Consider the following 27,712-nt stretch of genomic DNA (forward strand, 5'->3'; position numbering starts at 1 on the left):
CGTGGCCGCCAAATTGAATTTCCCCAATGGGGCACGAGGGTGGGCGGGACCCTCCCCAGGGTTGGCTGGCGCGGCGGGGCGAGGCGGGGCTGGCCGGGCGGCTGGCACGGCCGGACAGACAGCCCTTCCAGAGTCCGGAGGACGGTTGCGGCGCGGGCCTGGGATCCCAGGCGGCACGCCTTCTGCCTGAGCCATTCCTGGTCCATCTGTCGGATCCCGAGCCACCCAACCTGAGCCCGCGCGCGACTGGCCAGCCGGACTGAGAGGTGGGTGTGCGGACCTCCGGGTGCCGGAGTGGAACCGGGATATCTGGGCGTGGGTTCTGGGACTCTCAGACCTGGGAGCCCCCACCCATCCGCGGGGGTTCTAAACCCTGGGATAAGGTTCGGAGGCCAGGAGGCTCCGGGGGGGGGGGGGGAGGCGGGGGGAGCGCAGACACTCCGGGGAAGTTCCCACATTCCTCTGAGGTCTCCCACAATCGCCAGGAACCCAAAAATGTGCGACAGGGAGAGCCACGGGACTGGAGTGGGACAGCCGCGGGGATGCCTGAGGAAAAAGCCTTCCTGCAGCCCCTGGAAGTCCTAGATCACGGGTTAGGGACCCCCGTCCTCAGAAGACATGACTCAGAGTGTCCACAGAACCTAACTCTGGTGATGCGTGAATGACACTCTTGGGGGTGCGGGGTTTACCCCAAAGTAGGTAGACAAGAAGCAAGGACTGCAACAGAGGGAGGGTGGGAGGCTGACATCTGTGCGAGCCCGACAGGGATGGGAAAAGCTAGCAGCACCTTGAACTGGCAGGGTCCAACGAAACCACCACCCCCAGACCCATTCACCGATTGGGTGACTCAACAAGTGGCTGTTCTGGGGACCGGGAAGGGTTGACTGAGGGATGAATCAACAAGAGGGGGGAATCCTGGGGCCATCTCGGTCCCCGTACATTAACTAAGCACCCGGCTGTGGACCCTCCGATGCCAGAAAAACATTGGGGCTGCAGGGAGGGGGGGGGGGGAGAACGAGCTGCACTGGGAGGCTGGGCCAGGATGTAGGGGGCCCCTTTGATGGGTAATGATGGGACGAAAGGGGGCTGTCCGGAGTCCCCCAGGGCACTTGGGAAGGGGTCTTCAGAAGCCAGAGGCGGCTCAGATTCCCCCCCTACACTCTGGGTCTTTGGGATCCTCCATCCCCCTGGGACAGATTCCAGGTCCCCTCTAATCCTCAGTTTGTCCAAGTCCAGAGTCTGGACGGGTCCATTTCTTAAGGCCCTTCCGGCTGGGGACTTGGATGATAAGGGTGTGAATTTAGCAAAAGGAGCTGGGTGCCTGGACCCCTTGCTTCAGGGCAGTTGGCATCAGGGGGAGGGCAGAAAGGAGAGGCGTGGAGAGGGGTGTTTACAGAGGGCTGTCCTCGACAGGGTGTTACCTTCAAGGCTGAAATCACCTGAGGGAATGAGAGTGGCAGTAGCAGCGAGGACTTGGATCTGGGCTCAGCCCGCAGACAGAGGCTGAGCTTTTTGGGGGTAGTGGAGCTGGGCAGGCCCTGGGGGTGGGTGGGTGGGGCAGGAAACTGTGGAGTCTGGCGGGCACCCCCTGGTGGTGATCACAGCTTGGGTGGGCCTTGCTGGGGCCCAACTTCTCGATCCAGGCCCCTCCCCTCCCTGGGTGATGCTCAGACGGGGTGAGGGGTCCAGCTTAGGCCTGCAGCTGAGTTGTCTGGACTGGAACCCGAGGCTCTTGGCTTGTTGAGCTCTCCAGCACACTACCTGAGGGCAGAGGGCAAATCCCAACCAGAAGCCACATCACAGGTAGCAAAGAGAGGACAGCAACGAATGATCATGGGGAAGAGGGGAAACCGAGGCACTGGAAGAGGCCCCCGCAGGCCTGACTTATGTCTGTCCCCTGCAGAATTCCCTGAGCTGGTGTTAGGTGCCACAGGCACTGAGGATCTCACCAGGAGGGCACGCACGGAGCTAGGGGCCAGCAAGATGGCGGACGAGGCCTTGGCTGGGCTGGATGAGGGCGCCCTGCGGAAGCTGGTAAGTGGCCCCATCGTCCCCAATGCGAGGACGGGAGGCAGGGCCTACTAGGCTGCCTCTCCTCGGACCAGAGGAGGTGATGGGGAGGGGGGAGGAGGAGGGCTAGGCCTGTTCCACATGGTTGATACAGAGGCCTCCATGGCATATGCCTGTCCGTGCCAGGTGCTGAGGCCTGATCCCTCCCAGCCCCCCACGGCTACCACCTGTTTAAACAGTAACTTGCTCAGGACTCACCCATATGCAGCCACAAGTGTGGGGAGGCTAGATGGGCCTCTTCCCAGCAACAACCTGGGCAGTGCCCCCCCCCCCCACCCCCGACGCTGGCCCCATGATAGCCGAAGTGATTAATAATGCGAGGGCACAGCAGGGGCAGGCTGGGTGCTGGGCACACCATCTCCCAGAATGGACACAGCAGCTCTGAGAGCAAAGAGGACTCTGCCTCAGATCAATGAAATCACCCGCCCAAAGGCACCCAGCTGGGAAGAGGGTGTGCCAGGATCCAAACAAACCTCCAAGGGGACCCTGGAGAACCCAGAGTCCTGAGCAAGTCAAGGCCGGAAGAGCCTGAGGAGCTGTGACTTCTAGTCTGTCATCTTTCCACTCTGAGCCTCAGTTTCTTTACCTATAAAATGGGAGGGGGGATGTGTGTGAACCTAATCTCTAGGTCTGAGAGTTGGCATGGTGGGGGCAGGGGGGGGGAGAGTGAGGCATGGGTCCAGATCTTGAGGGGGAAGGGTGAGCCCAACCAACCCCTTTCCCCAGCTTCTTCCTGACTACCCTAACCCCTGCCCCCGCCCCCCCATGCACAAAGAGGTCGTGGGGCACTACAACAGGCCAGGCATGTGCCCACCAGCAAGGACAGAGAGCAGCTGAACTGGATGCCCCATCCCTCCAGCCCCTGACCCTTGTCCGGGGCAGAAATTAAAGATTTACCTTCCCTAGGAGACGGCAGGTGACCCACCGCACTCCTTGACTATCATTCCTCTGGAAGCGGGGGATGGAGGCAGCCAGCCCCCAACCCAGCCCCTGGGCAGTGCCCAGCCATTGCCAGGATCTACCAAGGCCTGTGTGCCCTCAGACCAGCAAACACCTTAGACTCCCCAGGTGTCTGCCGCCGCCGCCGCCGCCGCCGCCGCCTGCCGCGTGCAGCCTGGAGGGGTGGGGCTGGGTTTCCAAAGGTCAGTTCGACCTCCATTCAGGAAGTCGGAGTCCTAATGGAGGTCGTCCAGGCTGAGCCCTCCAGACAGAAATGCAGGCCCCCGCGCATCCCCACCTCTAGGAGTTCCCTCTGAGGCTCGGGGGTCTCCAGCCGCCACCCCCTCGACCCGCGTGGGGTTTGGGCGCGGGAAGAGTTTCAGGGAAGCAGACGCGTGGCTGTGGCCGCCCACCCCCCACTCCCCACCCCCGTCCCCTCCCAGGGAGAGGACTCCTAGGACCCCGCCCCCCCCCCCCCCATCCCTGGACCCCGAAGCCGCCCCAGGTCTCTCCCGCCCCGGCCGGTTCCTCCGCCGCGGGGAGCGCGCGCCCTCGCTTCTCCCCGAGGGTCCCGCCCCGCGCGCCGGCCCGGCCTCGGCCGCCTCGTGGCAGGAACGGGGGCGTCCCGAGCCGGACTCCTCCCCGCCGGCCCGGGCCTTATAAGGCAAAGCTGGCCCCCGCCCCGGCGTCGGGCCGATTCGGGGACCCGGGAGCCGCTTCCGGCTCCGGCTCCCGCACATTCCTGCGGCCCCGGGCGGGGGCACCTAAGGACGCTGCGGTCTGGGGTTCGAGCTCGGACTCCCGACACTCACTCACTCGCTGGGAGGCCTGGGGGAGCTGCTTCCTTCCGTTCTGTGAACCCCGGTTTCCTCTCCGCGGCAGAGGCTAGGAAAGCAGCCGGGCCCTGCTGCTGCCGGTGTGGCTCAGTGGGTGGAGCGTCAGCCTGCAGACGGAAGGGTCCCGGGTTCGATTCTGGTCAAGGGCACGTACCCCGAGCCCAAGTTGGGGAGCCTGGGGGGAGGCAACCAACCCATGTGGCTCTCTCACATCGATGCCTCTCTCTGTCTCTCCCCCTCCTTTCCACTCTCTCTCTAAAAAAAAAAAAAAAGAAAAATCAGTGGAAAAATGTCCTGGGTTAGGGTTAACCAAAAAAATAGCAGCCCGTATGGGGGTATTTCCCGTCTGCCTCCCGCTTGGGCGCCCAGAGCGGGGCTGGGGGCGGGGCCGGGGCGGGGCGTGAGGCCAGATGGGGGCGTGGCCTCGGGAGGGTCGGCGGTTCGGGAGACTGCGGGCCTCCAACGCCCCCTGGCGAGGCCTCGCTCCACTGCCGGCGGGTCCCCCAGACGGGGATGAAGGAAGGCCTAGTGGGTCTCCTCCCCTGTGCTAGTGGGGAGACCGAGGCCCAGGGAGACGCCAGGGCCTGTCGGAGGCCCCCAGCAGCGTGGGCAGAAAGAACCCAGAGGCCCGCCCCCCTCCCCAGGAGGAAGCGCCCTCTTTCCTCCCCGGAGAATTCCACTGGGCAGTTTCGGAAACCGCCCCATCCCTTTCCCCTTCCCCCTGGTGGACAATGGCGCTTTGTACTTCCTTCCCTCCCTCCCTCCCACGGCCCCCTCCACACGCAGCAGTGGGGCCAGCGGGGCCCCGAAGGCAGGACACACGGCAGGGACACTGTGGGCGGATCTTGACCTCCAGGCCCAAAGGAAGGGTCATGTTGGAGGGTGGCCAGTGCAATGAAGTTGTTCATCCCCCAGCCCTGCCCTATACCCACTTGGGGGGAGGGAGGCTCAAACAGAGCCCCCCCCCCCCCCCCAGGTGTTGCAGAGGTGGCCAAGTTCGGGCTTTTTTTTTCAGGGACCAGGACCCCACCTCTGGAGTTCAGGGCTTTGGGAAGGGTGACCCAGAAGACAAAGGGCTGGTCAATGCATCTAAGCCTCCTTCCCTCTGCATTGGGAGGGCTGGATCAGCTCTTTTCTGGTGTACCCCATCTCCAAGTGTACCCCAGGGGGCTCTGTGCCTGAGGCAAGGCCAGGACTGGGAGGTGGGGAGGTGAGCTTCATTCTCCCTCCCTCTGCTATAATAGCTCCCCCCCCCCCCCCCGTTAGACCTGTTATAGGTATCTCTAGTCCAGGCTAGAAGGGGACCCCAACACAGTGTCAAGGTACCCACCGTGGCAGACAGACCCCAGGAACAGACCTATCCTCAGCCCAGGGCAGACCCTGGAGTCAGAGAGACCTGGATTCTGGCTCAGATTATTTGACCATAAGCAAATGACTTCTCTTCCCGGAGCCTCAGTTTTCTCATCGGTCAAATGGGAGTAATAAAGTGCCAGGGTTTCTGTGAGTTTTGGACAAGGGGCTCAGCACAGGATCTGGCATACAGATTCTTAATATTACTGATACCTTGGTATCTTGTACTCATTTGCCCTCAATTCTCCCTCCTCCTAAGTGTGTGTGGGTGGGGGGCGGGGGGGGGGGGGGGGGGGTAATGCTCACTGCAGCAGCCGAAGCTATGTGGCAGGTGCGGGGGTGGGGAGACTCGGTGCCCCCATCCCCACCCACTGCCCTGAGTGGGAGGCATTGTTCCATCTGGCACATGAGAAAACCAAGACACAGAGGTTAAAGACATGCTCCTGACCCCCACGCCAGGACTAGACTGCACGAGTCAGCTGGGAGTTCTGGCCTGACCCTCCACAGATTCCCAGGAATGTGGAGCCTGAAGGAACCTGAAGTGACTCTGTCCCCAGGGTTTTCCCTGCTCTGTTCAGATTGGGACCAGTGAGCTCAGGGCGCAGTCGGGCCAGCCCACACTCCCTGGTGAAACCTGCACCCCACACCCCATCTGGCTCCCCCATGGAGCAGGGAGGAGGCTAAAAAGGAAGGGAGGTAGAGGGCCCTACTCCTAAGTGATTTGGGGGGTGGGGGCAGAGGCAATCACCTGGACTATACTTCTCCCTTCTGGCTCAGACCCACACTGGAGGCTTATCTCTGCCATGATCTTCCTGGGGGCCCTGGGGCGGTCCTCTCTCCCAGGAGCCACAGAAGCAGGGGAGGAGGGGGGCGCGGGGAGGGAGGCCACACGCTTGGCTGACTCTCCCCAGAGAAGGTGCCCTTTCCTAGACCTGGTTAGACCAGCCACCCGCAACTTCCCGGGACTGAGGGGCTCAGGAGCCTGTGGGAGCCCTGTCCTCCATGGACACACGGGGTGAACCCGAGTGCATGCAGCTGCCTTATCTGCCTGGGGGGTTGGCCCTCCCACTCTGGGCCCTTTCACCCCTTCAGTGGTGGCCAGTGCAGGGAAAACAATAACCCCTGCCTCAGTTTCCCCATCTGTCCAATGTGGGTGAGGCTGCCACCCCCCAGCAGGGCTGTGGTACTTTGGGACTAGACAGTGGGAGTCTCGCTTGCTCTGCCGCCTGAATCCACAACCTTTCTTCCCCAGGGACACTGTGAGGGGCCCAGAGCATGGCCTCCCTCTTCCTCCTCCTCCCATAATTCCCTGGCTCTCGGGGGTTTGATGAGTGGCTCTGAGAGGCAGGAGTCAATTGTCCACCTGGACAATTGCTGGCTCCCCACTCTGTGGATCACGGGGGGGCTGTCCAAGAGCCCAGGCTTCGTGAGCTGGGCCTCCCCCAGACATGCTGGGTGGGTGGGCGAGCGGGCACGTGACAGGCCTGGGGCAGAGGGTGTGGAGACAGATCACTCATTGTGCCACAGGCCGAGCCGTGGGCAGCTGGTGCCCGCCCTCCGCCCCTGGCAGCCAAAATGACCTGCCCCTCGCCCCCGCCTGCCCCACAGTTGGAGGTCACAGTGGACCTGGCAGAGCGGCGGCGCATCCGCTCGGCCATCCGGGAGTTGCAGCGGCAGGAGCTAGAGCGAGAGGAGGAGGCCCTGGCATCGAAACGCTTCCGTGCTGAGCGGCAGGACAACAAGGAGAACTGGCTGCAGTGAGTGTGTGTTGCGGGGGTGGACATGCAGGTGGGGGGAGTATGTGCCAGGGCTCAGCTCAGGTTGTGCGGGCAGGCACAAGCACAGGTGTGTCTGTCTGCTGACTCTGGGTGTGCACATGGCAGTACAGGCAGAATACACAGGGATGTTTGTGGGCATGGACCACATGCCAGTCATGGTGCCCTGGCCACGCCCATGTGGACAGCACGTCTGAGTGTGTGATATTTGTGCTCACATCCACGGGCATGCATGCACCAGCATGTAGCCGAAGGCTTTTCATAGCTCCATGCCCCTCTGCCAAGCTTCTGGGTGCCCTGTCCTGGCCCCTGCCCTCAGCCCGCGTCCTCCATGGCCTGGCCAGGGCGGTGGGAGTTACAGGCATGATGTCCCGGCAGCTCTCAGCAGCGAGAGGCCGAGCAGCGGGCTGCTCTGGCGCAGCTGGCCGGGCGGCTGGAGTCCATGAACGATGTGGAGGAGCTGACCGCGCTGGTGAGGCCCGGGCCAGGGCAGGGGCTGGGGGCAGGGCGGGTGAAGGCCTGGACTCCGTGGCCCAATACCCGTGGCCCGCCTCTCGCCCACAGCTGCGAGGGGCCGGTGAGTATGAGGAACGCAAGCTGATCCGGGCTGCCATCCGCCGAGTCCGGGCCCAGGAGATTGAAGGTACGTGCCCGCCCTGGCTCCCCCCTGCCCCTGATGCCCGTAGCACTGCCCGGCCACTCACCTGAGAGTTTCCCTCTCTCTCTCAGCCGCCACCGTGGCTGGGAGGTTGTGCGGTGGGCGTTCCAACAGTGGCTCAAGAGAGGACAGCAAGGGGCAGGCAGCACAGAGGCTGGAGCGGTGTGAGGTAAGAGGTGGCCGCACCACCTGTGTCTTTGCTAAACTGGTACTTGCCTGAAAAGGGCCCCCAGCAGTGTTTGGGGGACACTAGGAGTCTCTCTCAGGGCTCTGCCCACTCTCCCAGGCACCCTCTGCCCATATGTCCGCCCCCCCCCCCACTTCCCGGTTGTCTATACCCAGGCCTTCCCCCCAAAGCCAGCCTGCCCGCACTGCTCCCAGGTTCCTGTCCGTCTCCCATTACCACCCTCGTTGACCTCCCTGCTGGCCTTCCACCCTCACGCCAGCCATTCGGCCTCCACTCGGCACACAGGGGATCTCCCCGAAATGCAATCTGACCCTGGTACCTCCCCAGCTAAAACCTATCTTGCAGCTGCCCCTCCCCCTCCGGACAGCCCACATCCTTACCTTGGCTTATAGGGCCGGCATCGCGGGCCCGAGCTGACTCATGGAGCCCTGTTCACAGAGAGGACTCTGTTCTCCAGGGAGTGTGGGGGAGAGGCCGGGCCATGAAGGTCCCCGAAGTGGCCAGCAGAGGCGGCTGGGTCCCTGGCAGGACACCCACCCTCCCCCCCTGACTAACCAGGCGGAGGCCAGTGTTCAGGGACCTCCACTCCGGGGATCGATTCAGTCTGGGAGTCCCCGGAAGGTCTCCTGCCGTCCCCACCCCCTGGCCTTTGGATCTGGGCTCTCTGAACTGCCCGTGACTAGGCGACACCAAGATGCTGGGAAGGAGGGCCGGAGGCTGCCCGTGGCCTGCCAGTGCCCACGCTGGTGCAGGAGGGCCTGCAGGAAGCCGTGCCCAGCTCCTCTGCTTTGCATGCCCTGCCCTGAGCACCTGCCAGCCTGGGGAGCCTTGGCTGCATCCTGTGCGTCCTCCGCAGGTGCCAGAGCCCGAGAAACGGGAGCAGCAGGCAGAGGCCCCAGAGCCACCCCCCGAAGTCACCAGTCGGGATGTGACCACCGTGACGCTCCTGGTGCAGGTGCCACCTGGGAGCACAGCCAGCTCACCTGCCTCACCTGCCAGTTCCCCCCCCACTGCCTCTCCTGAGCCTCCGCTGGAGCCTGCCGAGGCCCAGGGCCCTGCCGCTGAGGCTCTGCCTAGCCCCAAGCCACCCCCGAGCCCGCCCAGGGCCGCCAGCCCGCCCAGGGCCGCCAGCCCGCCCAGGGCCGCCAGTCCTGAGCCTCAGGAGGCTCCCGCCCCCCACAGCACTGAGAGACAGGAGGTCAACAAGGTGAGTCTGGGTGACGGGGAGGGATGCGAGGCAGGTGAGCTCCTTGGTCTGGGAGTCAGGCCCTACCCATGCGGTGTCTCCCCTCCAGCTCCTGCCTGGCCCCACAGAGCCCCCTGCTGCCCCAGGCCCCACCAAAGGCCCTTCCAGCACCAAGAGAGCAGGTGAGGGTCCCAGCAAGGGTAGCCACAAGCGCCTGCCTCCCCTCTCCCTGGCCTCTCTTTCCCTGCCTGGGAAATGGGCTCTTGTGCCTAGACAGCTCCAGCCTCCTCAGGTCCAGGCAGTCCCTGACACTCCTCCCACTGCCCCTGAGGTGTCCCCACCCCCTCCCACCCGAGGCCAGAGGCCTCCCTGCAGCCTTGAAAGGCAACGGGCCTCGGGCACATTCTTTTCCCCAATAAGGGAGTGCGCCCATCTCCCAGCTGCAGCCTGGGCAGTGCTGGCCAGAGGGGGTGTCCTCCATCCCCATCTGCAGGGAGGATCTGGGCACCCTTCCTCCAGCCCACGCCTGGCCCCAGCCCCCAGGAGTGTCCAGGTCATCCTGGGGTCAGTGCAGGAAGGCGAGGGGGGGCTGTGAGAGAGGCAACTGAGTGGGAGGCCAGGAGCTGTGGGAGGTGCAGGATGGGCTGGGGAGGTTGGGGTGCAGGGAGAGGTTGGGAGGCTGCAGAAGTGTGGAGAAGAGGCCTATGAGAGGTGGACCCCCATCCACTCTCCTTTCTCTTCCCCCCACGTGGCTGCTCCTGCCTCCTGATACTGTCCAACCCAGCTGGACCCCATCCCTGCCAACGCTCCGTGCTCAGCCCCCGCCCGCCAGCCCAGAACCGAGGTACTGCCTGTTCCACTACCCCAGGCTCTGGGCAGTGCCTGTGCACCCCAGCCACTGACAGCCCTCCTGCCCCTTCCAGAGCCCACCCCTCTTGCCAGTGGACCTCCCTCATTCCAGCGGGCCGGCTCCGTGCGGGACCGCATGCGCAAGTTCACGTCTGATTCTCCAATGGCTCAGGATGGCCCACCTCGGGCAGCCCTAGGCCCCTCGACCCCCGCCAGGCTCCCGGGCTCCTCCCACGTCAGCACCACCCCTGCCTCCTCCTCCTCCAGCCGCTCCTCCGCACGGGGCTCCAGCGATACCTCCTCCCGGTTCAGCAAAGAGCAGCGAGGAACAGCCCAGCCCCTGGCCCAGCTTCAGAGCTGCCCCCAGGAGGAGGGCCCCAGAGGGCGGGGCTTGGCTGCCAGGCCCCTTGAAAATGGAGCAGGGGGGGCCGTGGCCTGCTCAGAGGAGCCCGGTGCCCTGCTGCCCGTGGCTGTCGGCACTGCCGAGCCAGGGGCCAACATGAAGACGACATTCACCATCGAGATCAAGGACGGCCGTGGCCAGGCCCCCACAGGCCGGGTGCTGCTGCCCGCGGGCAGCCAGAGGGCAGGTAGGCCTCCCCGCGGCCGGAGATGAGTGCCTGCAGCTGCCCAGCCCTGCACCTCGGGCAGGTGCTGCGGCCAGGGCTCAGGGTGCCTCCAGAGGGGGTTCGGGGAGCGAGGGGGACGTCTGGGAGCGTGGCTGCCCCTGTCCTCACCCGACCTGATCTCTACAGTAGCCTCTCTCCCCTTCCAGAACTGACGCTGGGGCTGCGGGCGCCCCCCACCCTTCTCAGCACCAGCAGTGGGGGCAAGAGTACCATCACCCACATCAGCGGCCCTGGGGCACCGGCCCGGCTGGGCAGTGTCACTCACGTCACCAGCTTCAGCCATGCCTCTCCCGGGGGCCAAGGAGGCTGCAGCATCAAGGTGAGCCCTTCCTCGCCCCACCGCCATCACCAGCCACCTCACAGAGACTGCTTCCGGTGCAGGGCTGGAGGGTTCCTCGGCTCCGCTCCTCTCCCGCTGTCCACGTGGGAAACTGAGGCCCAGAGAGAGAAGGCAGCTGCCTACGGGCCACAGCCAGCTGGTGGCACAGCTAAGGCCAGACCCTGGCCTCTCACCTGCTAGATGTCTCGGAAACTCACTCTGTGTGCTTTATGCTTCCCACATACTAGTCTCTGATCCTCCCTCCAGAGTTGGTTGGTTCGCTCCTAATGAACAAATGGGGAAAAAACGAGGGGTAGGGAGCGTGGTACAGGTGTGCCCCCACTTCCTGTGGCAGCTCCAGAGCCCCTGCTCCTACCCCACCCTGGACCTCAGCTCTGAGGTTCAGAGCTGCTCATCTGCTCATCCAAGATCAGCCTGGCCCCGCAGAAGATTGGAGATTAGCGATTAGCATCTGCGTCAACATTTCAGGGGGAGGAGGTGCTGGGCAGAAGCATTGAAGGGGGGACAGATAGGCGCGGGGGGGGGGGGGGCGGGGGGCGCCCGTCAGGTGAGGCAGCAACCTAGCAGGTGCCACGGGAATCGAATCCGTTGCACCCTTCCATTATTCATCCCTGAGCCCGGGATCAGCTGGCTGGGAGCTCAGCTGGGGAAGGAATCCCACACAGGCCACTTGGCTGCCCAGGTAATGCCCTCCGTGCTGCCCCGGGGACTGAATGGGACTTTGGCGGAGGTGAGGTGGCTAAAGCCAGCTTTGGGTCTCCTCAGGGGTGACAGGGAGAGGGTGGGGGTGAGAAGGCAGCCTTCCCCCATAGAGCAGGACCTAAGTGCTCTCTCCCAAGGGAGCGAGGAAGGGAGGGGAGGGGAGAGGATGGCTGAGGCCCTTGGGGTGGGTGGGAAGTGTCACAGTGAACCCTGGGTCTGGTACCACCCCCTCGCCTCAGTTTCCCCATCTAGAACCAAAGGAAAGCAGATAGCGTGCCTATCATGTACCTGCTCAGAGTCTGTGGTTGGATCCAAGGAGATCCAGGGAGAAGGCACCTGTTACAGCAGGTTGCTCAACATCCTGCCTCTGTTTCCCCCATCCGTTCAAGGCTTTCTAGACCAGCAAGGCCTGAGGGCAAAGGGGTGCGAGCTGTGGAGGCCAGCAGACTGGATCCTCACAGCGGATGCCCACGGAGGCCCAGGCAGGCCCCTTCCCTGCTCCTTGCCTCAGCTGTCCCTCCCGTGGGGCCGGGGACCCTGGCCTCGGGCATCCTTCCCAACCCGTGCACACTTGCTAGGCTTCGGGTGTGATCTCTGCAGGGCCAGGGCCAGGCCTAGCGGTCCAGCTGCTCAGGCAGGCCGCCCCTCCCCCAGGCCCCCTCCACAGGCAGCTCAGAATAGGTTTCTATTTGGGCTGCAGCCCCAGCTGGCGGGTGGAGGGCTGGGAGGCCAGCAGGGGCGGGGCAGGCCCACTGCCCTTGCCTTCGCCCTCAGACCAGCTGCAAAGACTCTGGCATACCAGCCAGAGGCAGCAGTCCCGGCCACTGTCCCCATCGTCACCCCACCGTAGAGCCCCCGCCAGCACCATGCCGGGGGTCCCGGGGCCTGCGTCTGAGCTGACCGCAGCCCTGGAGGAACGACTGAGCCAGGCCTTGGAGGAGCTGCGGGCCGTGGCTGAGGCAGGCCGGGTGGCAGTGACCCGGGCAGCCGAGGAAGCCGTCTCGGCCGTGGAGCCAGTGGCCCGGGCGACCGAAGAGCTGCGGGCAGAGACAGCAGCGCTGAGCCGGCGGCTGGATGCACTGGGCAGGCAGGTGGAAGTGCTGAGCCTGCGGCTTGGGGTCCCCCTCGTGCCCGACCTTGAGCCTGAGCTGGAGCCCAGTGAGCTGCTCCTGGCCGCCTCCGACCCCGAGGCCCTGTTCCAGGCGGCCGAGGATGCTGGGACCCCCGTGGCCCACCCGCCTGCCTTCAGCACCCGCCGCCGCTCCTCTGCTGGTCTCGCCCACAGCAGCAGCCTCGTAAGTCCCTAGGGGCCGAGGGGGGGGTGGGGTGGCTCCGAGCCAGGCTCTGCTTCTGCTGAGTGACCTTAGGTGTGCCACCACCACCATCTCTGAGCCTCAGTTTACCTGTCCGTACAAGGGACTGAGGCGCGAATGCTCTAAGACGGAGGCAGGAGGGTATCGGGCTCCTGGCCCTGAGGCACTCGTGGTGGCTGCCCTGGCAGCCCCTGGCCAGGGCCCAGCCCCCAGCTTCACCCCCACCTCCTGCCCCAGCCGGGCCGAGCCTCCCTGAAGCAGCTGCCACCTCAGCTCTCCTTACCCTGCAGCAGACGGCGAGGCCCTGCCAGGAGGGGAGGGGCTGCGATCGCTGGGCTGGGGACTTGTGTGCAAGGGGCTCGGGAGATGCCCTAGGTTGAGGCTGGTGGCCCCTGAGAGGGTGGTTCCCAGTGGGTGGCAGAGAGGACTTGGCTCTGGGCAGCCCCGGCAGACACCTGGTCGGGAGCCGATGGGCCCTGGTCCAGCCTCCTTGGTGTGTATGGGGGGGGGGGGGGGTAAGTGCGGGGGTGGAATGTGCTGCCCGGGCACTGGCCCAGGAGTTCCCAGGCCTTGGAAACTGGCAGGACCGAGCGCAGCCTGCCTAGGGCTGGAAAGGAACCAGGAGAAAGCACTCAGGTTCAAGAATTAGGCTAGCTTTAGCTCAGACCCCATGCTGCATTGCGCTCATAGACAAGCCAGAATGGCCTCAGCTTTCCCTTCTGTCACACAGAGACAGCAGCCCTAGCTGGGTGGCTCCGTGGATAAGAGCATTGGTCTGCAGACTGAAGGGTCCTGGGTTCGATTCCGGTCAAGGGCACGTGCCCAGGTTGCGGGCTCAATCCCCAGTAGGCGGCCAAAATCCTGCAACAAGGCTCTCAGTGCCTCTTCCCCTGAGCCTGACACCAACGTGGCCATCCTCGGGCAGGCAGGCTGGCTGGCTGGTGGTTATTTCCAGTGCTGTGCCAGCAGCCGCAGGGCCTGGCGCCATGTCCACGGGGGCCACGTTGGTTTCATCCAGTCCCCTGCTTAACGTCCATGCCCTCTCCCCACTCCCCAGATGGAACCAAAGCCAGCAGAGCCCCCCTCGGCTGCCGTGGAAGTGGCCAACGGCACTGAGCAGACCCAGGTGGACAAGACGCCAGAGCGGCGGAGCCCCCTGAGCACCGAGGAGCTGATGGCCATTGAGGATGAGGACATCCTGGACAAGATGGTACAGCCAGATCTGGTGGGATGAGGGGGGGGGGGCAGGGGGAGCGACCAGCAGGCACCAGGTGGGCAATGACCAGGGCTCTGTCTGCAGCTGGATCAGACGACGGACTTCCAGGAGCGGAAGCTCATTCGGGCTGCGCTACGTGAGCTCCGACAAAAGAAGAGAGGTAGATGGCCAGCTGCCCCACCAGATCCAGCTGCTCCCTTCCCCAGCTGCTCCCTCACCCTGCATGCAGTCCATTCATGGACACACCAGCTCAGTAACTGCCCTACTCAGCGTCTTCTGTAGACCCAGCTGTTCCTCGGCCTCCTTTCCCCAGCTGCTCCCTTCCCTAGCTGTTTCTCCCCCTCCTCTCTCCACAGTTACTGTCCCCAACCAGTTTCTCTTCTCCTTCCTAGACCACGCTACTCTCTCCCAGCTGCACCTCCTTAGATCCAATTGGTTCTCCCAGTCCTGTCCACCACTCCTTCCCTGAATCCAGATACTCCTTCTCCCAGCTGCTCCTTTCTCCTCGAGGTCCATTGATGACCACCTTAGTCTCTACTCCCACCCAGCTTCCCCTTCCCTGGGCAAAAGCTACTACTTCCTCCACGAACCTAGCTATTATTTCCCTCAGATTCTAGATTCTTTTGCTTCTCCAGACACTCTCAGTGACTCCCTCTCTGAATCTAGCTGCTTCCTCCATGGCCCACTGATGGCCACTCAGCCTCCGACTTCTTCTTTGGGCCTAGTTACCCCCTTTGCCACCGCCTCTCCCAACCACTATTTCCCTGGATCAAATTGCTTCTCAGGTACCTCCAAGTTCTCCCTCCCTGGATTTAAATATGTCTTCCCCTAGCACTCTTCTCCCGGTTAAGACCCATTTCACTCAACTACGGCCCTCACCCAGTTTCTCCTTCCCTGGACTCTGCTCCTCCCTAGATCTAGATACTCCCTCCAGACTCAGCTACTGAGTTCCATAGGAACTCCCATTTTTTTAATCCAAATACTCCTCCTGTGAGTTCAGCGCTTCCATATTCCCTTGTTTCTTTTCGAGTCCATCACCCCATACCACACGCCCCCACTCCCTGCCAGATTATGGCTACTCCCTCCCCCCTAGCCACTCCTTGTGCCCCGTGTCTTCATTATTTCTAACAAGTTGCCCTCCACCCCATTTTATGTGCCCCGCGTATGTGCTGTGTGGGTGATGGGTGGCCCTTCTGGGCGTGCATGGGGCATCTCCCGCCCAGACCAGAGGGACAAGGAACGGGAACGGCGGCTGCAAGAGGCACGGGCCCGGCCAGCCGAGGGCCGGGGCAACCTGGCCACCGAGACCACCACGCGGCACAGCCATCGGGCGGCCGATGGCTCAGCTGTCAGCACTGTCACCAAGACCGAGCGGCTCGTCCACTCCAGTAAGGAGCCGATCAGGGCTCAGGGCGGGGACACGATGACCTCCCTGGCCCCTGTGCCACTCACATCCTTCCTCTTATCCCCCGCCCTTCCAGCTGATGGCACACGGACAGCCCGCACCACCACGGTGGAGTCGAGTTTCGTGAGGCGCTCCGAGAGTAAGGCCGCCCGGCGACGCCCTGTGCCCGCCTGCCCGCCCGCCTCCTCAGGCTCTTCCTCGAACTCTCTCTTCGTATTTTTGTCTGTGTGTTTCTCTGTCCGGTTGTCACTTTCTCTTCTCTGCCTGTGGCTACCGCCTTTCCTCCCCCAGACCTCCAGCCCATCGCTCCACGTCCAGCCCAGGCCTCACCCTGCTCCTGTTCCCTTTTCTTGCAGATGGTGGTGGCAGCACCATGGTCCAAACCAAGACCTTTTCCTCCTCCTCATCCAAGAAGATGGGCAGGTGAGCACAGGCACCCACCCCCAGGCCTCAGAGAAGTCAGCATCACAGGGGACCTCACGGCACACCCATTCTGCAGAGGGGTAGGCTGAGGTGCAGGGAGGTCATAAGGCTAGAGTCAGAATCAGACCACTTCTGCTGGCCTTGTGGTCTCACCTCATCCTCAACTGCACCACAGGGGAGGCCAGAGATTTGTGCTCCGGGTCACATATCTCTGAGTGGCAACAATAGCCCTGAACCCTTAGAGAGGCCTGTCTGCCGCACTGAGCTGCCCGGGGGCACTGCCACTTCCCGGTGTCTGCAGACCACATCCCACGCCACAGAGCACCCCTATACCGAAGACCCGTGAGGGAGGGGGGCACCCCTCCATCTATGTTACAGAGAAGTCAGGGCTGATAGAGAGCAGGGACAGGAATCAGAGTTCAGGCCGGGGACCAGAGGGGTCCAGGGACTGAGTCAGAGAGACCTGCGTTGCCAAGTTCCTGCGCTGTTCGCCCGGCCCTCTGACATCTGAGGACTGGTCCTCCGTTTCCTCATCACGAAAGAGAATGGGAAGGGTCCCTCTCCCCTCTTGTAGATTTAAGTGGCACATAGGACAGGCTCAATAGACATGAGGTATTATTATTATTTTTTAACCCTCATCCGAGGATATTTTTTCCATTGATTTTTAGAGAGAGTGGAAGGGGGAGAGAGAGCTAGAGAGAAACACTGATGTGAGAGAGACACATTGATTGGTTGCCTCCCGCATGCCCTCAACCAGGGCTGGGAGCCTGCAACCAAGGTATGAACCCGGGAATAGAACCCGGGACCCTTCAGTCTGCAGGCCGACGGCATGAGCTATTGTTATTGTTACCATTGCTATTATGCCGATGATCATCATTAGTTGATAGTGTTCCAAATCTGAACTCACCTGGAACTTAACAATACGGTGAGCCTTCTCAGAGAACGCCCCGGGGGCCAAGTCTGTTGAAAAGAACTTGGCTCCCACCTTCTGTTCGTTTGCGCCTCAGTGTACTCCTCTGTGAAATGGGTGTGATGCGGAAGCCTCCCTTGCTGGCTGGCGTTGCCAGAGGAGATACTGCAAGAGTGTAGGGTGTGGCCTGCGACTTGGCGAGTTGAGTCGGGTTTGAGGCTTGGGAGCACCCTAATAGTCGCCTCTCCACCCCCCAGTATCTTCGACCGTGAGGACGAGACCAGCCCGCGAACCAGCAGCCTGGCTGCGCTGGAGAAGCGCCAGGCGGAGAAGAAGAAAGAGCTGATGAAGGCGCAGAGCCTCCCCAAGACCTCTGCCTCCCAGGCGCGCAAGGCCATGATTGAGAAGCTGGAGAAGGAGGGCGCTGCGGGGTGAGCAGCAGAGGGTCCGGACAGGGGGCCAGTGACCACAGGGGTGGGGTATGGGCAGCGATGGGCGGGCCACAAACGGTGGTGGGAGGGGCCTGAAGGTCAAGAAAGGCAGAGCTGAGGCCCGGTGGGTGGGCTGACAGAGCCGTCACCCTATAGTCATGTGATCCAGATCCCTAGAATACCCCTCCCTCCCTCCCTCCCCCCACTGCAGCAGCCCTGGCGGACCCCGTGCAGCGGTACAGCGCTCCACCAGCTTTGGGGTCCCCAACGCCAACAGCATCAAGCAGATGTTGCTGGACTGGTGCCGAGCTAAGACGCGTGGCTACGAGGTGAGCCCTATGAGGCCAGGCGGCGGGCGCGGCACCCCCAAACTGCAGCTGGGCACTGAGAGCCCTTTCTCACCGACCTGTACCCTTCGCAGCCACCATGCTTGGCAGTGAAGATGGGCAGCCCTCTAATGAGATGTGGAAACAGCTCAAGGAGGCACAAAACGTGCCCTAGATTCCAGGATGGGTGGTTAAGAGTCAGGGCCAGCCCCTGACCCAGTGGTCGGCAAACTCATTAGCCAACAGAGCCAAATAGCAACAGCACAACGATTGACATTTCTTTTGAGAGCCAAATTTTTTATTTTTTTTTATTTTTATTTTTAAAATACATTTTATAGATTTTTTTACAGAGAGGAAGGGAAAGGGATAGAGAGCTAGAAACATCGATGAGAGAGAAACATCGATCAGCTGCCTCCTGCACACTCCCTACTGGGGATGTGCCCGCAACCAAGGTACATGCCCTAGACCGGAATCGAACCTGGGACCTTTCAGTCTGCAGGCCGACGCTCTATCCACTGAGCCAAACCGGTTTCAGCGAGAGCCAAATTTTTTAAACTTAAACTTCTTCTAACGCCACTTCTTCAAAACAGACTCGCCCAGGCCGCGGTATTTTGTGGAAGAGCCACACTCAAGGGGCCAAAGAGCCACATGTGGCTCGCGAGCCGCGGGTTGCCGACCACTGCGCCTAACCCTGGGAGCCCCCTCCTCCTTGCTCTCTCTGGGAGGCCCTGGGCAAATTCTATAAGTAAAGGAAGGAGTGATGGGGACATGGCCTTAGCTGGGTGGTGCTGGGCCTCTTGGTCGCGCTGTTCCTGTAAGTGGCAGCCGTGCGAGTTGACAGACGAAGTGGGAGGAGGCTCATGTTCCCACTGCTCACCTGCTGTGCAGCCTTGGACAAGCTGCAGGGCCTCTCTGATCTCTAATGCCAAAATCCTGAGGGTAGAAGGCCTGGATGGGGGGTGGGAGGGTTTGACCGGTCCTCCCACCACCCCGTAGCACGTGGACATCCAGAACTTTTCCTCGAGTTGGAGCGACGGCATGGCCTTCTGCGCGCTGGTGCACAACTTCTTCCCCGAGGCCTTTGACTACGGGCAGCTCAGCCCGCAGAACCGGCGCCAGAACTTTGAGGTGGCCTTCTCCTCCGCCGAGTAAGTGTGGGCCTCGGCCCTGCTGGCGTTGGCTGGGCATCGGGGGCCGGGCCTCCGGGCCAGGCCTGGTTGCTCCGCGGCCCCCCCGAAAGCTGGCCAGCTGCACTGTCAGACAGTGGCTGACCCGGTTCCCCAAAAAGCCCCTGTCCGTCTCCATCCCGCCCACCCGATGCCGAGTGTGCCAGGTGCCCGCCGGAACGAAGGAGCCACAGGCCCGCCTACCAGCCCCGGCCAAGGCCCACCAGGTGGCCCTGTCCATAGCCCCTCCATCCTACCTCTGCCTCCTCCTCCCTCTCTCCCTTTCCCTGTCCTCCTCTCCTCCCACTATCACCAGAGCTTCCTGCTCCCACGGGATCCCGGCTGGAGATTCCAAAAGGAGGCTCCTGGCCCGGGCACCGTGCCCGCCCAGCCTATATAGGTGTTGCCAGAGGCTTATATAGGATATCAGCAAGCCCTCCACTTTGGAATCGTTGCCCCGTCTGCTCACCTCACCCTCGGCACCCTCTTCCATCTGTCTTCCTTCTCCGCCTTTCTCTTTCTGGTTCTCCTCTCACGCCTCCCTCACCCCCCCTCCCTGGGGCACAGCCCTCCCCTCCAACCTGGGGGCGCCCACGTCATCGCCCCCCCCCCCACCCCGCGTTCCCGCTTGCCCCAATAGTTCTCTGCACCTGTGACTGGTCTGGCCCCCCCACCCCTGTCTGCATCGCACACCATTAGTAACGGGTAGTGAGCGGCACGTCCACCACGGGGTGGGGGCATGCGGGGGGCTGGCAGACTGCAGCACCGAGAATGTAACTGAACTCATGTCTCTGTGTATGTGTGTGTCTCTCTGTTCTACTCCCCTCTCTCTTCTCTGCCTCTTCCCCCTCTTCCCCCCCTGGGCCCCGCCTCCCTGCCCCTTCCCGGCCCCCTCCCCTCCCCAGGACCCATGCGGACTGCCCGCAGCTCCTGGACACAGAGGACATGGTGAGGCTTCGAGAGCCCGACTGGAAGTGCGTGTACACGTACATCCAGGAGTTCTACCGCTGCCTGGTCCAGAAGGGGCTGGTAAAAACCAAAAAGTCCTAACCCCTGCGCGGGGGCCCCACGGTGAGAAACGCCTCTTCGCCTGCCTGCCTCACACGCCGAAATCTGCTCCGTGGGGGCACAGAGAGAGGTCTGGGAGGGGGGTGGTAGAAGCAGGGGGACCCTGAGAAGGAGCCCTAACTAGGAAGCGATGACCCAGCTGAGCAGGACTGAGATGGAGGAGGCACAGGAGGGGCTCTGGGGAGGCAGCTGGCCCCGCCTGCAGGGCCGGAAGGAACAGCTATCTGAAGAAAGTGCACCCAGGGCTGGAACAGGAAGGACAGAGTTCAGGCTAAAGGAGGGAAAGGGAGCCCCAGACAACGGGGTGAGCCTGTGCCCCAGGCTGGGTGCAAAAGATGGAGAGCATGGCACCCCGGGAAAGGAAGGAAGTTTAATCTGGGTGTGAGGGGAAGGTGGGAGATGAACTTCCTCCCGAGGACCAGAGTCATCAAAGTTTCCCAAACAGAGGAGGGATGTACATGGTCTGGTTAGCATTCTAGAACAATCCTTGAATGGGGGATGGGGAGCGAGGGGTGGACTAGATAGCTGGAGAAGCTTAATGAGAAGTAGAAGGACAGGCTTCTTGATGGATCCAGTTGGGGAGGCAGCAGGGGGGTCAGGGAAGCCTCCCATGCCTCCAGTTTGGGCACCGGGGATTGGGGGTGCCATGCTCCATGCCAGGGAGCTCAGGATCTTGGTCCGTTTGACGGGAAGATGTTCCTGGTTGGGGTCCTGGATCCCTCAGCCAGCTGCAGCATGTCCTCCGTGGTCACCTCAGCTCAGGGCCACAGCAGGGAATTCCCCTGAGCGGACTGCCCACTCCAGACAAGCTCAAAGGGGGAGAGGGGCGGGCTCAGAGAGTCCCAGGGGGCTTAGGCCAGAGCTGGGCCAGAAACTGGAACTCCTGACCCCTCCTCCCCCCTACGTAGTGGCTCTTTACCTTGCCCCATCGCTTTTCCTACTCATTTCATAGAGAAAAGACAGACACCCAGAGGGAGCAAGGGGATTGACCGAAGTAACATGAGTCAGGGACAGAGCTAGAGGTGCACTCAGATGCCCCTCGGGGCCTGGAGCCATTGCGGGGGGGCGGGGGAGGGGAGGGGCAGCCCACATGTGCTCACAGAGACTCAGAGAAGCTGTGCAGGTGAGGAGAGGATGGGCACGGTGCTGTCCCCAGGTCATATATGGGCTTGGGAGCTGCTGCCCGGCAGGCTGGCCTGGAGGGAGAGGGGCCAAACCCGGCCAGGATCCAGTTGGAAAGTGTGACTCAGCTGTGTTGTTGCTCAAATTGCCTGGTGTTTGGCCTGTCACTGGGGCAGCTGGAGCCCTGAGCCGTGAGTCCCAGTGTAAACAATGGCTTTATAAGGTCTCCAGGGAAGACACCAGGGGTGGGAGGGAGTTCCACACGAGGTGGGGGGGGGGACTGGAGGGGGAGGCTGGGATCCCTGGGGAGATAGCCACAGCTGGGAGGAGAGACAGAAAGAGGCTGCCTCCCCACCATAGCACAGCTGGGGAAACAAGCCCACTCGGGGGCAGGGCTGACCCCAAGGGCACACAGCACATCACCCACAGAGTCAGGAACTTCTCACTCGTCCTAAGTGCTTCCAAGGTTTCAAATGAGGTCGAGAATGACTATACCAGGGGTCCTCAAACTTTTTAAACGGGGGCCAGTTCACTGTCCCCCAGACCGTTGGAGGGCCGGACTATGGTTTAAAAAAAAAACTATGAACAAATTCCTATGCACACTGCACATATCTTATTTTGAAGTAAAAAAAAACCAAAACGGCAAAAACACCCGCATGTGGCCCGCGGGCCGTAGTTTGAGGACGCCTGGACTATACTGTTGCTATAAAGATGGGGAAACTAAAAAAAAAAAAAAAAAGATGGGGAAACTGAGTCACGGAACAGGGCAGCGCTTTGTCTAGCATCCACAGCTGGTCAGGAATAGAGCCTGGCCTGAAGCAGAGGTCGCCTTCCTCCCAGGCTTCTTCTCGGAGGGAGTTTGGTGAGCTGGGAGTAGGCCTCAGCCCTGCCATGGTCCCAAGACACAAGAAAGAAGGTGCAGGGCACCCCCGGGAAAGGAAGGAAGTTTAATCTGGGTGTGAGGGGAAGGTGGGGGCCATGGTCGGGAGATGAACTTCCTCCTAAGGACCAGGGTCATCAAAGTTTCCCAAACAGAGGAGGGATGTACATGGTCTGGTTAGCATTCTAGAACAATCCTTGAACTGGGGATGGGGAGCGAGGGGGTGGACGAGATAGCTGGAGAAGCTTAATGAGAAGTAGAAGGACAGGCTTCTTGATGGATCCAGTTGGGCAGGCAGCAGGGGGGTCAGGGAAGCCTCCCAGGCCTCCAGTTTGGGCACCGGGGACTTGGGGGTGCCATGCTCCATGCTGGGGAGCTCAGGATCTTGGCCCTGGGGTATCTCAGGGACAGGAGCACTTCCTGCCCGAATACCTTCCCTGCCCAAGGAAACTCGCTCAACAACACTGGCTGAGTGCTTACTTACTGTATGCCAGGCGTGGCAGAGGGGAGGGAGAAAGGCAGAAGCCGACTTGCTCTGGGAGGGGAGGGAAGAGGGAACCAGGGCGCAAACTACAGCCTTAGAGGTTTGAGGCTGTCAGCTGCTTAGTAGCGGCAGCCAACTCACCCCAGAGTAGGGAGGGAAGAGGGGGCTCCAGGCAGGTGCCAACACCCTGGGCTGGAGGCCTGGGCCCCATTAGGCCTATCCCTGCAGGTAATGGGGCTTAAAACAAAGGACTCCTCTCTCTGTGATTGGGTCTCCCTGTCAGTCAAGAGAGCCAACACTCCGGAAGATGGACAGAGGGTGGCCCCGCCCCCTGAGCGTGATGTAGATGGTCCTGTCTGTATTGCTTGGCACCCTCATCTCTACCAAAGGGGGGTACTAAGGGTTAAAGAACTGGCCCTCCCCCTCCAACCCACATACCTCCCTGGCCATCCCACACAGCAGGGTTGTCCCCTGGGGCAAGGACAGGGCTTGGAGGGGTGGTGTCCCTTCAGCCCTGCGGGAGGTACCAGGCCAGAGAAGTGGCAGGTGAATGGGCTCCGCGTGTCACTGGGGCAGGCCTGGCTGCAGGGGAAGATGTGCCGGGGTAAGGCCCCTAGGGTGCCATGGCCCAACTGAGAGGCTTATGCCCCTGGAGTGTGCCACCGGGGTGAGCCGAGGGTGGCCCTCCAGAGAGAAGTGGGAGGGGTCTGTGGTCAGGACCTCCCCAGGGACGGGGGTAGAGACCTGTACCCCTCCCTGACTGGGATGAGGCACAGCTCTCCTGTTCCTGCACCTCCACCTCCACCAGCCTGGCCTCCCTTCCCGCAAAAGTGCCTCCAGGCTTGGGTGATGGAGCTTAGGGCTTCCTGCCCTCTTGGAGGGCTCCCCCCCCACCCCCTTCCCCCTTCTCCCCACCACGGAGAGTGCGGGAGACCAGCAGGCTTGGGCAGTGAAAAGACCTCACTGGAGGGGTTGCATCCCCAGAGCCCCCGCCAGCGCTGACCACCACCCCGTGCCCCTCCCGCAGGATGCTGGTAGACTGCGTGCCCCTGGTGGAGGTGGAAGACATGATGATCATGGGCAAGAAGCCCGACTCCAAGTGCGTCTTCACCTACGTCCAGTCGCTCTACAACCACCTGCGGCGCCACGAGCTGCGCCTGCGCGGCAAGAATGTCTAGCCTGCCGCCCGCACGGCCTGGGCCCGCCCTGCCCGCGGCCAGCTGCCCCCACCGTCCAGGCACCCTCCCTCCCCTCCCCGTGCGCCTGCCGCCCGCCCACCGCTGCCTGGTCTGTCGCCACCCGCTCCCCGGCATACACAAGCAGCGTTTTGATAAATTATTGGTTTTCAAGGACCCTGACTCCGTCTCTGCCTCTTTGCAGGGGTGGGGGGTGGGGGGTGGAGGGCTTGAATGAATGGAGGGCAGCTCGCCAAGGTGTGCCGATTTGCCCCCCGCTGGGAGCTAAGCAGTTGGGGATCCTGCGGTATTTGGGATGGGGGGGGGGGGACTCCTATTCCCCACCCCCCTCCTGGACCCATCTCACCCCCACCCGCAGCAAGGAAGGAGTCGAGTCTCTTTTTTGACGGAAGGGGATTTAGTGGAGCTAAAGGGGGGTCCGTGGGATTGGAATAATGGGAATGGAGAGGAACCCTCAACTCCATCCCTGCCGGCTCCGGGGCGGGGCTTCGGCCCTCAGCGAGGGAGGGGGCTCCCGGGACGCTGAGCGCTTCATTGGGTCCCCAGGGCTCAGGCGGGGGTGGGGGTGGGGGTGGGGGTGCGCATTCCCCGACCTACAGGTCCCCACGGTCGTCCGGAGCGCCTTCGGCGGTTCTCGCCGGCGCCCGCAGGTGCTCAGGGGGCACAGGCTCGTCGGGCGACGCCTTGCGGTAGAAGCCGAGCTCCTGCACCAGCGCGTTGATCTCCTCGCGGGTCATGTCGCTCAGTGGGATGCGCTGCGGCGGAGGGGCTGGGTCAGCGCGCCCGCCCCGCCCGGCTCCCGCCCCGCCTCCGCGCCCGCCCGCCCGCCCGCCTCCCCAGGCCTCACCTCCAGCTCCTCATGGCGGTGGCCCAGCAGCACGAGCTCTGGGTCGGCCCCAGGCAGGTGTTTCATCACCAGGTTGTGGCTGGAGAGTTAAGGTGGGTGGGTGCTGGCGGGCCAAGGCAGAGGGGCTCCCCGGGGGCCTTGCTGATGTGAGGCAGCGACCCCCGTGTACACGTGAGGAAATGAGGGTCCCAAAAAGTCAAGGGCCCTCCTCTCCATTCCTGTGTCTGTGGCAATCCTCATTAGTCAATTTCTTTTGTTGCTGTTGTTGTCTTGTGGGTTTGTTTTGTTTTGTTTTGTTGGAAGGGAGAGGGAGAGTCAGCGAGAAACATCGATGTGAGAGAGACACAGCAGTTGCCTCCTGCACGCACCCCAACCGAGGCCAGGGAACCTGCAACCCAGGTACATGCCCTTAACCATAATGGAACCAGGGACCCTTCAGTCCTCGGGCTGAACTGGCTACAGCAGTGGTCGGCAAACTCATTAGTCAACAGAGCCAAATATCAACAGTACGATTGAAATGTCTTTGGAGAGCCACATTTTCTAAACTTAAACTTCTTCTAACGCCACTTCTTCAAAATAGACTCGCCCAGGGCCGTGGTATTTTGTGGAAGAGCCACACTCAAGGGGCCGAAGAGCCGCAGGTGGCTCGAGAGCCGCGGTTTGCCGACCGCGGGGCTAGGGCATCATTGGTCAATTTCATTTGCCGACCCAACATGGAGGCCACCTCGGAGTCCTCTGGGCAGCCACTGCCAACCAAGTGGACTTGTCATCCTGTCCGTGAAATGAAGGGGAAGGAGTCTCCCAGAGCCCCTCCCCCTCCTCCCTCCCCCGCACGGAAGAAGGATACTAGAGTGGGATGTCCTGGGTGACGAAGGCCTTCACCTGGGGAGGAACCAGAGCATCAGACCTCAACCCACGCCAGGTCCCAAAGGGAAACCACCGAAGCCTCGTGACCCCAGCCTTCGAGTTCCTCCCCGACCCCATCACTGGGACCATGTTGCCCGCCCCCCAAAAGGCTCAGGGGAGGCAAAACTGGGGATCCCTTCCTTCCAACTCACCTCCTTCAGGCGATTCAGCTGTCATCCACCACAGGTCTGGAGGGGGACAACATGGGATAGGTCAGGAGCAAACTCACACCTGCCCCAACCGTGTCCCCAAGGTCATCGCCCAGCTGGGACAGCCTGTGATTACCCCTAGAGCAGCGGTCCCCAAAGTGTAGAGATGAAGGCCTCTTGTAGGCAGAAGTGGGGACTCTGTATAGATGGGGAAACTGAGGCCTAGGAATACCAAGGGAAAAGAGGGCAAGGCCAGAGACCAGCCCCAAGGGCATTCACAGGTCTTGGGACTCTTGCCTGCCCATCTGGCTGACTGTGGACTCCCTCCCAGTGCCCAAGAGAAATAAAGGATCACCTACTCCCCTCAGGCAGTAGAGTCCTGGGCCTCGCCTTTGGGCCCTAGAACCTCAGGGTGGAACAGACCAGAAGGAAAGAGCTCAGAACTGCCCTGGGCACTCACGTGCCATCTGGTCCCTACCCTGCTGCAAGCAGACCTGGCTCTCCCTACCAGCTGGGGCCCAGCCCTACAGACCATATGGTAGCTTCCCCAAAGTGGGAGGATGGGAGGTCCCCTCCCTGCACTCCCTAAAGGGTATAGGGGCACCTCCCAGCAGGATTCCAGACCCCAGGACCACCCACTGTAGTCCTCGCTCTTCCTCTTACCCCTCCATTTGTCAGAAAGCCAACTAAGGCCCAGAGAGGGGCTGTGATGATTCAAGTCACACAGCAAGACTGGGACTCTGGAGGGGAATTTCCTCGCGGGGCTGTAGGGGTGGGGAGGGCTGCTGCAGAGTAAGTATGGGTAATGAAGTTCCTAGGCCGCTTCTCTGGCTCCTGCATGGGGGGGGGGGGGGGGCACCCAGAAAGCGTTCCCTCCCCCAGGCAAAGGGAGAGACCATCAGGAACTGGAGTGGGGGAGGAATTCCAGGAAAAAGTGTATCGATGGGGCTTGGGGGGAAGTTGGGCTCCAGAAGGCAGGTTTGGGAGAGTTATAGGCCAAGAGAAGAGTTAGGGGACAGGGTCAGTGTGTCTGGGGGCCCACCAGATGGTGGGGAGTTGGGGGAGGAGTTCGGATTCCTAGGCCGCAAGATCGAGTGTCTCGGGCCTCCACGGTAGGTGCTAGGGCGTCCGGAGGCTGGGGAGTGAGAGGGATGGACCCCACCCAATGGGGACTTGGGAGTCGGGAGAGTCCTGGGACCCAGGCTAAAGGGGCCGCAGGACTCAGAGCGGTGGTTCCCGGGCTGGGGGGCCGACGCACTCACCTCCACCCGGGCTCGGGCCAGGCCGTGCAGACGGTTCCAGTCGGGCCGGAAGGTGGTGGTAGCGGCCGTGAGTGCCGCCAGAAGCAGCAGCACGGGCGGCGGAGGCAGCGGGAGGCGCATCGGAACCGCACGAAGGTAATCCGAAAGCTGGATGGAGGTGCAACGCCCGGCCGCAGCGCCACGTCTGGGCCTGCAGACTAGCCCCGCCCCTGAAGGCTAGCCCCGCCCCTGCTCGTGGCCCCGCCCCGCCAGGGACCACGCCCCCAGCTCCGGGTCCCCGCCCCCAGGGCCTGCACGGGGGGTCCTCTGCCTTGCTCCCAGGGGGGTCCCGGTTCCTGAACGGCCCTCGGGCCTTTACTTTCCTTATCCTGAGAGTGGCCACGCTCCTTCTCCCGACCGAGGGCTTGGACGCTCGGGCAGGAAGCGGCCAGCCAGCACCACCGCCTCGCGCCTGCAGGGGGCGCGGGCGCGATGCGGACCGACAGGGGAATTTCTAGGCAGACACGGATTTCAAAGAGGAGGAAATTGGAGCCTGGGGAATCCTGGCTTATGTTGTTTTTTAATCTCTCTGGATGAGATTTCAATTAGGGCTTCAATTCCTAAAGCACACATTGTGGCGATAGGAACATGACGTACTCTCTACAGGAGCTGGGAGGGTAGGAAGGCTTTGGAACAGTCCCTGGCACAGTGCTAGTGTTCATCATTCCATTCCTTGCCTCATAAAAGGCCCACGAACTACTTCCTTTTGCAGGTTAGGAAACAAGCCTCCGAAAAGGTAAAGCATGAGTAAGTTGTGGGTCTGGGACTTGAACCTGAAATGCCTCCGGGCTCATCGCACCAAGCCAAAGATAACTAGATCCAAATACCACCTCCCCTCCCCACGCCTAAGGCAGACACAGCAAATTGATCACTGGATCTAGGCTGGGACTCAGAATTCTTCTCAGCGTCAAACCCTGGCTGCCTTACGGATTCATGGACCCTGGGCACTTTTCGACTTCCTGGGCCCCTTTCTCCATGAAGAAATCATATTAAAAATTGGATTTGACAACTGCTTTGATAAAAAAGAATATAATCCAGGCTGGATTCA

At 62.0% G+C, this 27,712-nt stretch overlaps 2 protein-coding genes across 2 annotated transcripts; one reads left to right on the plus strand and one right to left on the minus strand.

The window, feature by feature from the left end:
- The first annotated feature begins 216 nt into the window (after nucleotides 1-216).
- SMTN (smoothelin) lies at nucleotides 217-23,617 on the plus strand. The gene is made up of 21 exons (XM_028146729.2): nucleotides 217-266; nucleotides 1,904-2,034; nucleotides 6,804-6,952; nucleotides 7,349-7,442; nucleotides 7,535-7,613; nucleotides 7,700-7,797; nucleotides 8,672-9,022; nucleotides 9,111-9,183; nucleotides 9,786-9,845; nucleotides 9,925-10,440; nucleotides 10,626-10,798; nucleotides 12,724-12,816; nucleotides 13,892-14,044; nucleotides 14,135-14,210; nucleotides 15,274-15,438; nucleotides 15,532-15,594; nucleotides 15,812-15,878; nucleotides 17,046-17,219; nucleotides 17,431-17,548; nucleotides 18,542-18,693; nucleotides 23,293-23,617. Exons 2-21 carry the CDS (start codon nucleotides 1,984-1,986, stop codon nucleotides 23,441-23,443), a joined length of 2,856 nt encoding a protein of 951 aa, XP_028002530.2. The 5' UTR covers nucleotides 217-266; nucleotides 1,904-1,983; the 3' UTR covers nucleotides 23,444-23,617.
- A 226-nt stretch (nucleotides 23,618-23,843) lies between these two features.
- Nucleotides 23,844-26,826, minus strand: SELENOM (selenoprotein M). Its single transcript, XM_008142418.3, has 5 exons — nucleotides 26,626-26,826; nucleotides 25,367-25,402; nucleotides 25,156-25,190; nucleotides 24,309-24,387; nucleotides 23,844-24,216 (listed from the first exon to the last, which is right to left on the minus strand). The coding sequence occupies exons 1-5, from the start codon at nucleotides 26,743-26,745 to the stop codon at nucleotides 24,055-24,057; spliced, it is 432 nt and encodes a 143-aa protein (XP_008140640.2). The 5' UTR covers nucleotides 26,746-26,826; the 3' UTR covers nucleotides 23,844-24,054.
- Nucleotides 26,827-27,712: the final 886 nt, after the last annotated feature.

This window comes from Eptesicus fuscus, chromosome 23, assembly GCF_027574615.1.
Source record: "Eptesicus fuscus isolate TK198812 chromosome 23, DD_ASM_mEF_20220401, whole genome shotgun sequence".
In the NCBI taxonomy this organism is placed as follows: Eukaryota; Metazoa; Chordata; class Mammalia; order Chiroptera; family Vespertilionidae; genus Eptesicus; species Eptesicus fuscus.

Coding starts and splice junctions, on each gene's coding strand:
- SMTN (XM_028146729.2), top strand. CDS start 1,984: ATGGCGGACGAGGCCTTGGCTGGGCTGGATGAGGGCGCCCTGCGGAAG. Junction 7,614..7,699: donor CCGGGCCCAGGAGATTGAAG/GTACGTGCCCGC, acceptor TCTCTCTCTCAG/CCGCCACCGTGGCTGGGAGG. Junction 15,879..17,045: donor TCATCCAAGAAGATGGGCAG/GTGAGCACAGGC, acceptor TCCACCCCCCAG/TATCTTCGACCGTGAGGACG.